Source organism: Sander lucioperca, chromosome 19 (genome assembly GCF_008315115.2).
Source record: "Sander lucioperca isolate FBNREF2018 chromosome 19, SLUC_FBN_1.2, whole genome shotgun sequence".
In the NCBI taxonomy this organism is placed as follows: Eukaryota; Metazoa; Chordata; class Actinopteri; order Perciformes; family Percidae; genus Sander; species Sander lucioperca.
The window spans coordinates 25002718-25015547 of NC_050191.1; the positions used below are offsets into that span (position 1 = coordinate 25002718).

General features: G+C 42.6%; 1 protein-coding gene and 2 non-coding genes across 3 annotated transcripts; 2 read left to right on the top strand and 1 right to left on the bottom strand.

The window, feature by feature from the left end:
- Positions 1-3017: 3017 nt before the first annotated feature.
- On the bottom strand, positions 3018-7580 carry LOC116063597. The gene is made up of 6 exons (XM_031318590.2): positions 7193-7580; positions 6967-7071; positions 6611-6691; positions 5395-6502; positions 4044-5191; positions 3018-3724 (listed from the first exon to the last, which is right to left on the bottom strand). The coding sequence occupies exons 1-6, from the start codon at positions 7272-7274 to the stop codon at positions 3018-3020; spliced, it is 3231 nt and encodes a 1076-aa protein (XP_031174450.1). The 5' UTR covers positions 7275-7580.
- A 2263-nt stretch (positions 7581-9843) lies between these two features.
- Positions 9844-9914, top strand: trnag-gcc. The gene has a single exon. It is a non-coding gene; the product is annotated as a tRNA-Gly (tRNA).
- Positions 9915-12287: 2373 nt separating this feature from the next.
- On the top strand, positions 12288-12358 carry trnag-gcc. The gene has a single exon. It is a non-coding gene; the product is annotated as a tRNA-Gly (tRNA).
- Positions 12359-12830: the final 472 nt, after the last annotated feature.

Below are 12830 nucleotides of genomic sequence, written 5' to 3' on the forward strand. Positions count from 1 at the left end.
ACAAGAACACAAAAAAAACAGTACATGCAGCAACAGACGAGAATAATCTACAAAAGAATAATCTTGTAAAAGACACAAGACAAGGGAAACTCAAAGACTAAATACACTAGGTAACGAGCAAACACGGGAAAGGTGACACTAGGGCTGGGGAACAGGTGGAACATATTTGACAATCACACGGGCGGGAAAACTAAAAGACAGGAAGTAAGACAAGACAGAAAACAGACTACCAAAATAAAACAGGAAACAGAAACATACACCAACATCAGACTCAATCAAAAACAAGGAAACAGAAACATACAGGAAACAGAAACATACATCACCATCAGAATCAATCAACAACAGGGAAACAGAAACATACAGGAAACAGAAACATACACCGTCATCACAGTACCCCCTCCTCAAGGGACGGATCCCAGACGTCCAAAACACAAAGTCAACCCAGGGAGGGCGGAGGGGGACCGGAGGAGGAATGACCCGAAAAGTCAAAAAACAACAAAAAATGCCCACAAAAAGCAAAACGGCCCAAGGAGGGCGGAGAGGGTCCGGGGGAGGCAGAGAGTCAATGGGGCTTGAAAACTGAGGACCATGGAACTCGGGGAACTGAGGGCAGTGGGACTCGGGGAACTGAGGGCAGTGGGACTCGGGGATTGGGGACAATCAACAGCTGGGAACTGAGGACAGTGGAAACTCGGGAACTGGGGACAGTCAACGGGGCTGGGAACTGAGGACAGTGGAAACTCGGGAACTGGGGACAGTCAACGGGGCTGGGAACTGAGGACAGTGGAAACTCGGGGGACTGAGGGCAGTGGGACTCGGGGAATCAGGGGACAAAGGGCAGTGGGCCATCTGGCGGCCGAGCACGAAGGCAGAATCCCTCTGGCTGCCGGCGGCGAAGGCGGAAACCCTCTGGAGGCCGAACAGGTCGACGAAGGTGGAGCCCCTCTAGAGGCCGAGCAGGTCGGCCAAGGCAGAGCCCATCTGGAGGCTGAACTGGAATAACACTGGTACCAGAAAAAATGGCCAGATGGGTTCCCTCAAAGGACTGCTGGTGGTCGGGGGCGTACGCTGACCAGGTTCCATCAGAGGAGTGATGTGAGGTTTTGTGTTGACTGTTGATTGTTGACTGAACTGAATGACACAGAGTGCAAATGACTGGACTATTACTAGAGGTCGACCGATAGTGGATTTTACCGATACCGATAGCTAGGTTGGGCCGTATTTGCTGATAACCGATTAATCGACCGATAGTATTTAGAATTGATACTGGATAAAAACAAACATGACACTCCAGTAAAACAGTGCTGAACTTTATTATAAAAATAAAAAAACTGTATTGAACCATGAAAACATGCTAAATGAAATAAATATATAAATATAAATAAATATTTAAGTCAATAAAAGACATTCATTCAAACTGAAACAAAAAGTAATAAATAACAAATAAAAACAGTTAAACTCAACATGTAACTGTTTAACTGTACAGCAATGCTACACAAGCGTGTGTGTTGTCTAAAACAGTTCTCCTACATATTTGGAGTCATCCAGTGCAAAAATAGACATAATGAGCATTATAATTCATATAAAGGACAAACAATTTACATTTCTTCAAAAAAGGCCCAAATGTATGCCAAATCTCAAAACAGTGACGCCATTCTTCTCTGTAGAACGGTTTAGAGCGGTAACAGACGATCTCTGACCTGGAGGGATCTATCTTTCCCACTTTATACTCTTTGTTCTCGCTTGGATGCCCATATAAGGCGTAATGTGTGACGGACCTGCCTTCCCATTGGTTGAAAACATAAACAAAGGCATCATGGGAGATTCCCTTGTTGGTAGCACCTACTGTCTATGGGTAGCACGGAGTTAGCGGCAGAAATGACCGAAAACGTGATGAATTATGGACATCAAGTGGATAAATCTTGGATGTAACAGTTTGGATTTAATGCTCAACAACCCCGAAAAAAGGCCCAAGTTCCAGGCTGGATAGAAAATCACCTGTAAAGGCTAGAAAGACACCAAAGACACCCCTGTGACGGCTAACTCGTTAGCTTTTAGCTGCAACAATCAGTAAGTCTCTACGTTTAACTGTTATTAAATTATCTAAATATGAATCAGAGGTGCCGTTTGGGATCGTGGACGATCCTTTAGATGAAGTTGCGGCATTATTAACGCTGTCCAAGGTACTGAAGAAGCGGAGTTTTTTCCTGCATATTTAATAATTATTATCTGGACGCAGGTTCGAATCCCAGTTGGGGCAATGTCTGTGATGCATTATTAAAGATAAATAGGTATATATTAGTATGTTTTTTGTTTTTAAATCTTTAGTCAAGTAAATACCTTAAACAAAAAGCTGATATACTAAAAATATATAATGACATGGTTGTATCAAATACTTGACTTACTCATGGCTATTAACCACTAATATTACAGTTTTCTTAGTATGTGTAACATTACAATTTCTTAAAACCTTTGCATTCAATTATAGACATTTTACTGTTCTGTTAACGTTATGCACTTAGTAATGAGACACGTAAATATTGGTTAATGCAATGTCTTGTTTATTAAATACAACAATGACAGTTTAAACACACCAAGCCCCATAGTGCAAGGTCACACATACACAAAATAAAATAATATGTAAAATAAATACGAAATGGGCAAAATATACAGTATATACAACACTAAACCCACCCCTCTCAATGTCCGTCATTTTCCCTTTTCGACCTCCCACCTCAGTTTTTCTGACTTATAAAAGGCAGACTCCTGGAACTCTTTCCAGGTCATCTCCTTCTCCATGCCCTGGTCTTTGTAAATAGAAAAGACTTTAGCAGGGCAGTAAATGTACTTTCCAGTGGGAATTCCAGGGAATCCAGTGTGAATATGAGGACTGTTTGGGCCCTGCTTCAGTTCCATTCTGCAAAACCAACACTTGCGACCTGTGGGCTGGGACTCCTCTGTGGGGGTCCTTTTCCTCTTTTGCTGTCCTCTGTCCTCCACCCTTTTCTTTGTGGCATCTAGTTCCTGCTGAAAGAACTCTGTCTGTGTAAAGTCATTAAAGGCATAGGCTTTAAAAACCTTAGTGGAGCAGTAGAAATACCTGACAGAGCCTTGCTGGTAAAAGAAGTGGATGGAAGATACCTCGACTTTGGCTGGCCACAGGAAAGACATGTTTTTGTCTGTGCCTTTTTTTGTTCCGGCTGTTGTTGCTGCTGCTCCTTGTCCATTATGTTTTTAACTATTTTCTCAATAGAGTCTTGAGTTAGAGGTGTGGCCAGGGTCTGCACAGGTGGTGGTGGATTAACAACTGCAGCAGGCATGGTAACAACTGGCACACTGGTAGTCGTACTCCCCTTGGTCAGAGAGTGCCAGAGTTCCTGCCTCTCTTGCAGTTTTTCTGGGCTGGTATTTAAAGAGGAGCTGGTGTTTAACAATTTGCTGAGGTGCTTTAAATACTGTGCAATATGTAGTTTGGTTGTTGGGTGGAGCATGCTGTTTGGGTCTTTACAGGAGTTGTGAACTAGACCAGCATAGTCCTGGTCTACAAGCTTGAGCATGTCCTTCTGGCCACGGTGTTTATTAAGCAGGTCGTCAATAGCCTTTTTCATAGGGGTTGGCCAGCGCTTGTGGTCCAACACAAACACCCTCCCACCTGTCTTCACAGGTCCAGTGCGAGCACCAGATGGTGAGGAAAGCAAGGGGAGAGACAGCGGACTTCTGGTTTCTATAACAACAAAAGACAGAGTACAATAAGTCATTCTGCCCCAAAAAAAGATAAAACAAACAAACCACAAAACAATTCATACACTTGTATGGGTGAAAACTCACTTTCCAGTTGGTAAGTTTGTTTAGACAATGGCTGATGGATGATTATGTTTATGTAAACGTCTATTCAATAACACATTACATGAAGCTCTCATATTGTTAACTCTCTAAGAAAAGAAAGATGTAACTTATTTATAAAGGCTATTAATATGATTGAAACCTAGGCACTGCTACTGATACTGAAGTTTTGTCCACCACTTTGTCTGTCAAATGTTTACCTGGCTCTGTCTGAGGCTCAGGAGTTGTACTTGGAGTCACATCTGGTTTAACAGCAGGAGGGCATGCAGCAAACTGAAACAGCTTGGGTGGTGAGCTGGAGGATGACTGAGGAAGCTCAGCCTGGGCAGTGGGTGGGCTGCTTTGAGGAGGGGGATTCTGGGCATGGGTTAAGTCTGTGTTGCTCCTGTGCTTATTCCAGTCTAGAGGAACTGGGCGGCAACCAGGCTCAACATATTCCAAGCCAAACTTCTCTCCAGTGTCTCTGCCAGTGAAATGAAAAGCTGCATACTTCACATGCCCCAGCACTCTTTCAGAGACTGCATTTAGTTCTGCCATTAAAGCTGGATCAAAGACAGTTGGGAGGTGAACATCTGGCTGTTTCAAGTCCACCAGGCGCTGGTAATTCCACCGTGCCACCCCTGTCATCCCCTGGGCTTGGAACAGCTCTGTGGAGACGCGTGTTCCAGTGACCCACTGAGCCTGATGGAAATGGTATCCCTCTTGCTGTGAAGTGCCTCTGATGGGGATCCACACAGGAACTTTAGCACCTTCCCCCTGCACGTGGTTAAGCTGCAGTGTTCCTCCGTGCCTGTACAAGATCCCACCTTCAACCTCAGGATCACTCAGGCACCCACGCAAGATGTGTATGCGCTGAATGCGCCATGTCTTCAGCATAGAGGGCTTGAAGAGAGGAACGCCGTTTGGATCAGTTGTGAGGTGAAAGTGCTGGAAAACTCCCTCGACTCTCTTGACAAGCTCCTCAGGCTGTGGAATTCTGGTCCTGCAGTGCTCGCGAATGTGTGCCTTTGTTGGGTTGGCAGGCTGAATTCCACAGAAGGCATATGCCTCTTTAAGCCTCTGCAGGTCTTCCTGATCCACCACTGAAAAGGCTGCAGACAGGAACTGAGCAAAGGAACTGTACAGGGGATGATGCTCTGACACACACTCACGGAGGAACCGTCTCAAACAGTGGAACAAGTCCAGCTTGATAATTATGTTTTCATTGTAGTGGGATCTTGATGCACAAGTGTTCAGCAGGTCACCAGTAGTGGCATCAGCAACAATGTCATTAGTAGTTGTCCAAGCATCCCAGTTCATATGCTCTCCTGTGTAAGATTCTGCAACCTTAAATGCTGCGCAGCAATCCCTGAAAGAAGAAATAGAGACACAGTATAGCCATTAATGTTAAAGCAGTGATATCAATCCCTATTTACACTTCAGTGTATTCAGTCATGAAAATAAAATAAAATGAATGCAAAGTGAAATTATGAAAAATTAAAAGCCAAGTTAATTGTGATTATTAGCTGTTCATGTCACCAATGAAAGCAAAATATACTGTTTATATCTTACCTGTCTACCCACTGGTAGTGTGCCTTCTCTATGCCTGCAGTGCTGTAGCGGTGTGCTATACCTTCATACATGGGCTTCAGTGACTTTTCTGTCTCAGACTGCACCATCACCCATGAAAGGATCATCCAGTTCTCATTCATGACTGCATATGATGACATGGTCCCAGATGAAAAGGTGACCTTCCTAGCAACTTTCCGTGTGTGGTCTGAGCGGAAAGCCTGTCCAAAGGTGCCCTGAAGAAGCTTTGCGATAGCACCCTCTTGGTGTTGGTACTCATGCAGTAGGCAGTCAGTTAGGTAGTGTGCAGACACAGAGATCCCATTCCAGCCATCTGAATCCCCATACTCTCCAAAGGGAGCTGGCTTGGTTTCCTGTCTTATGAACTGAGTGATGGTTCTTAGGTCATATTTTCCTGCCTCACCATCCATGATGTTCTGGCAGGTAAGGAGGAAGGCCAGGTGAGCACGTTCGTATTTCAGGTGCATCATCTCCATGATCTGCTTTGCCATGTCGGTGGGTGAGTTACCTGTGCGCCTGAGCTCGTCCATTACGGATTTACAGATGGCCTTCTTGTAGGTCAGTATTGCCGGCAACAGGTTTGTGAACCTCTTTGGTAATTTTTCCAGCCACAGTGGGTTGTCAGCATACCACCTCTTCCGGCAAACTTTACAGCACAGCCTGGATGAAAAAAGGTAGTACTGTCCAGTGATGCCAACAATCACACGAGGTCTACCAACACCTGCAGAGGCAACTTGGGCCTGAGCGCAACCTTCAATGCATGGCAGAGTGTCGTTGTTCCTCAGCCTTGCCATTAAGTCATTCTCTGGCTTCCATATAAAAAAGGGATGGAGCTGAAAGTACTTTGGGGATGGAAGATCAGAGATGCTGTCAATTAATTCTGGCTGGGGAGGGAAACGCCACAATGACACCATCTTCATGGGGTTGCGCACAGGAATGGAGCCCGGCCAGAGACCCATCGATTCCAGCTCTGTCTTCATCCAGATCCTCTGCTGTTGAGAACAGTTCCACTGACTGACATCATGGTCATAGCCAGGAAGCTGTGGAGGAGGAATGCTAGGGACCCTTGATGGCCTGGGTACCGGCTGACCTAGTAAGACAAGAATAATAACAAGGAAAATTATTAAGATTTTGTTTTGACTTGATTCTATCTTTATGAAACGCACACAATTCAAATAAAAAACATTCAAAAACGTACTTTGAGCTCTCTGTGCAATCGGTGGCTGCAGCGCCGGTTGACTGGGCTCTGCAGACGGAGTAATCACAAGTGCCTCTGACACTATATAGAATATTAAACATTTCATTATTATTTACAGGTAAGATAAAGTAAAAAAGTAATATGACACTACACTTTACATCTACATTTTAGTCCCTGAAACTTAGCAGGCTGTACACTTAAATGCTGGCTTGTCTTAAAACTGTGGAACAGTATCTGATATACAACAATTAAACATATTTTAAAGGATTTACAACAGTTATGATGGACACAACATATGGATGGAACAACATATGGATATTTTTTAAAGACGCAAATACAGTTAAAATAATACACACCTGGAACTGTTACAGTTGTCTCTGTTGGCAGAGGACCTGCTGTTTTTGGCATCAGAAACCTCAGCTCCTGAGGAAGGGGCACAGGTCTCCTTACAGTTGGCAGGGCTTGGGTTGCAAGGAGGGAAGGACAACAACAAAAAAATCAATTATTAGTTTATAACGGACAAAAGCATAGAGAATATGACAGAAAGCTTTAAATGGATGAAGCAAAATACAGTGCATTTACCATCTTCTTGTGAGCTCTTCAATGTAGTTGTTCTAGACTGTGTAGCTGATGGTGCTACAACAGAAAAAGTATTTTCAGTCATTTATATTTTTGGCAAAATACAAAAATTTGTGTTAGTAAGTTAAGGCACCCATCTTTTACTTCACCTGCTTATCTCAGTCTTATATAGTGAAACGGACTGTTTCTTATAATAATATATAAAGAATATGTTCATTCATACACATGCAATCATTTTTTTTTAAAGGATTAATATTTAGTAGTCACTCATTAGAATTTAGCCTAAGCAGGGGAAGCAACATGACACACATACTGTACATGCAAACACATGCACTCAAGTGTTAGTAACCACAGCAATTTTACACGTATCATATATTTTCATCCACATAAGCAAAAGGGTCCGTGTACTTGGTGGCCAACGGATTTTCGTTTTGAAAAGAAAAAAACAAAAACGAAAAACGGCCAGTTTCCCAATTACCATTAGTAAATAGGAAAACAAAAAACGGAAAACAACCCATTATTCGTTTTTTGTTTTGATATTAAAAAACGGAAAACGAAAAACAATCTCGTTATCCGATTTTCTTTGATGTATTTGTAGATGGAACTCGGAAATTAAAATGTGTGTATAAATCTTATTCCTTTGTCAGTACCCGATCTGTACCGCCTGTAAAATCCGTTCTGTGCACTGCCTGATCAGTTCTACGCTTGCGCGAACACCGGCAAACTTCACAGCTCTATGCACGCATTGGCATAAGGATGTTTGGACATTCTTGTTTGGACAAGAAAACATTAGACAGTGACAGTAGACCGTTATGATGGCAAAGATGAAGTTTACAAGGTGTTTGCTGGAGTTGCCTAAAGTATCTGTTAATGATATACGGAGGTCGTCCGGCCATCCAGTACAACACCATGTAGCAAATTAAATAAAGGCTTCAAATTTTACGTTTCGTCATTTCTTTACAACTTTGAAAGTAATTTGCTAACGCTAGCTAACCTGAGCTAGAAGCCTTGTTTTGGTGTTATAAGTCATGACTCTGTCCTGCTTCAGGTTAACCATGTTTTAAATAAAGTTTAAGCATGTGTATACCTCTCACTTCATGTGTTTGTACTTTTATGAAAGTATCAGGTAAAAACAGGGCTACAAATGAGATCTCTGTGAGAGACCAGCATACTCCTAGCAAACTATTATGTAGCTCAATGCTGGACATTTCACCCCTAATTCCGGTCACTTTACTGTATTTGTATTTGTTTAGTATTTGGTTTAGAAGCCTTTATTGGTGATTTTTTACGGTACAAAGTCCTGCTATATACGTACATAGCTAGCTATATATGCTCCGCTATGTCGCGTTAGCATGCAGCTACAATAGTTAGCTATGAGTATGGTAACGTTAGATTGTAGTGGAACGAAGCAGCACTTTCTAACGTCAAAAATCGCAGACCAAATACTACACAATCGGACATGTTTCAGCAGGAATGTGACCCGGAATTGGGGAGAATTTAACAACATTGCCAGCTAAGATGACCGTTAGCATGTAGTTACTATAGTGTTTACTGCCGTTAGCATGTAGCTACTATAGTGGTATACAGCAGTGGTGGCTGGGAGAGCTGTCATCCCATCTTCAAAAGGACACTTATGTACGTTTACACTTCATCGCATTAATAATAGACAGTCTATGGTTATTAGTCAAAAAGAAGTATTAGGTAAAAACATTAACGTAAACAACACAACAACGATGTCGCTACACGGTTTTGGATCAGTGACAAGTTTCGAATGTTTGTAGCTATGACTATTGTATAATAAAGATTTAATAAAAAAGTTGTAATGTTTGGTCATAAAGTGTTGACACATGTTACTTATATACAGTCTATCGTGCAGGCAGAACGGATCGTGTACCGACAGTTACAAATCGCACAGGGACATTGTTAGTTTTCTACTACGTAATTATGCGCATCCACAGAACGGATCTTACAGGCAGTACTGGCCAATAAATGCTATTGAAGGGCGGGTCTTGGCGTGGCGGGAGTAACTTCCGGGTCACGAAAAAAATACCAATGCAAAATTAAGGAATACGACTTATACACACGTATTTTAATTTCCGAGTTCCATCTAAAAATACATCAAAGACAATCGGATAACGAGATTGTTTTTCGTTTTCCGTTTTTTAATATCAAAACAAAAAACGAATAATGGGTTGTTTTCGTTTTTTGTTTTCCTATTTACTAATGGTAATTGGGAAACTGGCCGTTTTTCGTTTTTGTTTTTTTCCTTTCAAAACGAAAATCCGTTGGCCACCAAGTACACGGACCCAAAAGACTGATACTTACTAAATGCTGAAATTTATTGCAATGGTTCAGCATTTGTTTCATGCCTTTTTTATTTTACGATGCAGGTTATACGCTGCTTTCAATTCAAAACAGGCTGCAATAGTGATAGATAGGGATGGCCCTTTAAAGGCCCATCAGCGCAAACGGAATGATACAGATGCTCTTGGGCGTCGGACTTGGCGGTTATAGTAGGCCTACCCCTAAAGTGGCCGGCGGTGCTAGTGTTAAGCACTGTTGGTTCAGCGGTCGAACTCTCACCTGGAGGGAGGCCAGGTTCCAACTTTGCCAGAAGAATGGGCGTGGCGGTCCACAGAAGGTACACGTACCGAGCATTGGTGGTTCAGTGGTAGAATTCTCGCCTGCCACGCGGGAGGCCCGGGTTCGATTCCCGGCCAATGCAGGGACAGTTTTAACTTTGTCGTGTAACTGCACAAACAGTGCTGATGTAGAGCTGCTACTTACCTGTGAAGGCTACACCATTGTCTGTTCTGCTGAATACAGAGACACACTGTACACCAAAACAAGTAAGACTCCTTTCAATTGCGCTGTGCATTTTCAAAGTAACATGGTTCAATCGGAAGCGTTTTCATCAAAAGTCCAGGCCTGCAGGGGAGACGCTGCACCTTCAACCGCTCTGCCATCCTGAATTCTTTCCGATGGTTACATTTTCTTTGTTATAATTTCAATCTTGCCCAAAACAAAAAGTTACTTGCACGATAATCATGCAGCAAATGACGCAATCTGCCTAACAGAGGATTCACATCTGTCTTCATACTGAGCGACAAACAACTTATGTAGCTTGTGCGGGCAGCGTGAACTTCACACAATTAAGATACAATCTTGCCCTAAACACTGGTTCTAACCGCTTACTGCATACACAAACATAGGCTTTGCCAATCCTATCTCATTTAAGGTAAAGTTAACACTCATGCGCATCTGTTCCCCATTTCCTCAAAACAGATCGAATGCCCCCCTACGTACTTTGGAGGGACTGGCTGGAAAAGGGAATTGTTACCCTGGGGGATTTGTATCTTGGTGGCGTATTCAAATCCTTTGAGGCTGCGGTATAGCAATTTGGAAACCCCAGGTCTCAAATTTTGAGGTATTTGCAAATTCTTACTCTGTTATTAGGGATTTGTGGATCCACTTCTTCAGCCCCATATGCACCAGAATGTTTAGATAAGATGTTGATGAAATATGGTGAAGGTCATGAGGCTTCTGGGTATTATTCTATGCTCATTCAGAACCTGTCGGATGGAGCCTGGTCAGCCCTCAAGAAGACACGGGAAAGGGATCTGAAAATTACAATGGATGATTAGGAGTGGGACAGAATTTGTAGGAATACTAAAAAAACTATGTCAGGAGATGTGAGGATGTGCCTCATTCAGTTCAAGATCACGCATCTTCTATTGGACTCCCTGCAGATTGTTTAGACTTTGAATGAAAGACACTCAAAATTGTTGGAAATGTAAGACAGGGAATGGCCAATTAAATCATGTCCTCTTGTCCTTTGACAAGGTCCAGGAATTTTGGACTGGTACACAGGATAACCTAGGATAACACAGGATAACCTATGTCTGATTGGTTCCATTCAGCACTAGGCTATTTGTTTTGGGAGATGGGTAAATCTTAAGCGGGATTGATAAGCACATAAGAAGTTGGGTCCAAACTAGTTTAATGATAACCAGACAGATTATTCTAAGAGGATGGTGGAATGAAGGGATGCCATCAATCCAAGAGTGGGCTTTTGAGATGGCTAGAGCGGCAGCGTTTAAAAAATGTCTTATAAATGGTTTTCCAGATTGAATGTCTAAACTAGAAAATGGGGAAAGTAATTAAGCTTTCTGGAGCGCTCCTAAGAAGCTAAGTGCTGGGGAAAAGCGTATACTATCTGCTTATTGTTGAAACGTATGCATATGTTTATTTGGTTTGCAGTTTATTGTCTATTTTGTTATTTCGTTGTGTTGTCTTGAATGTTGTGGTTATTACATCATATTTTCTCGAGATTTTGTCTGCGTAGGTGGTGATAACGAGTTGTGAGTTGGGGTGATGTTTGTGTTGTAAATTGTATGTTTGTATTCTGTTTATAAAAACAGAGCAAATGCACTTTCTTTCACCTGACAAGTTTTCTGTTTGCTTACAGGAAAATGCCCAAAATAAAGAACATACCTGCACGATAACGAGACACTTCACACAAACTCACAAATTTGAGCCTCATCGTGGCGCTTTAGGAAAAGTTAGGGGATCAGCAAACCCAGTTGGATTCATCTTCTGGCGACCATAAATTTATGTACAAAACGTCATGTCCATCCAATCAATATTTGTTGGGATAGCAAATATAAATGTTGTAGGGGCTTAATGTAATTTTTATCGTTAGACACAATGGGATAATGTAATAGTTTGCGCGGCGATTACATTTTCCATTTAGTCTACTTGCCAAAATAAAAATGCTGAAATTTATTGCAATGGTTCAGCATTTGTTTCATGCCTTTTTTATTTTACGATGCAGGTTATACGCTGCTTTCAATTCAAAACAGGCTGCAATAGTGATAGATAGGGATGGCCCTTTAAAGGCCCATCAGCGCAAACGGAATGATACAGATGCTCTTGGGCGTCGGACTTGGCGGTTATAGTAGGCCTACCCCTAAAGTGGCCGGCGGTGCTAGTGTTAAGCACTGTTGGTTCAGCGGTCGAACTCTCACCTGGAGGGAGGCCAGGTTCCAACTTTGCCAGAAGAATGGGCGTGGCGGTCCACAGAAGGTACACGTACCGAGCATTGGTGGTTCAGTGGTAGAATTCTCGCCTGCCACGCGGGAGGCCCGGGTTCGATTCCCGGCCAATGCAGGGACAGTTTAAACTTTGTCGTGTAACTGCACAAACAGTGCTGATGTAGAGCTGCTACTTACCTGTGAAGGCTACACCATTGTCTGTTCTGCTGAATACAGAGACACACTGTACACCAAAACAAGTAAGACTCCTTTCAATTGCGCTGTGCATTTTCAAAGTAACATGGTTCAATCGGAAGCGTTTTCATCAAAAGTCCAGGCCTGCAGGGGAGACGCTGCACCTTCAACCGCTCTGCCATCCTGAATTCTTTCCGATGGTTACATTTTCTTTGTTATAATTTCAATCTTGCCCAAAACAAAAAGTTACTTGCACGATAATCATGCAGCAAATGACGCAATCTGCCTAACAGAGGATTCACATCTGTCTTCATACTGAGCGACAAACAACTTATGTAGCTTGTGCGGGCAGCGTGAACTTCACACAATTAAGATACAATCTTGCCCTAAACACTGGTTCTAACCGCTTACTG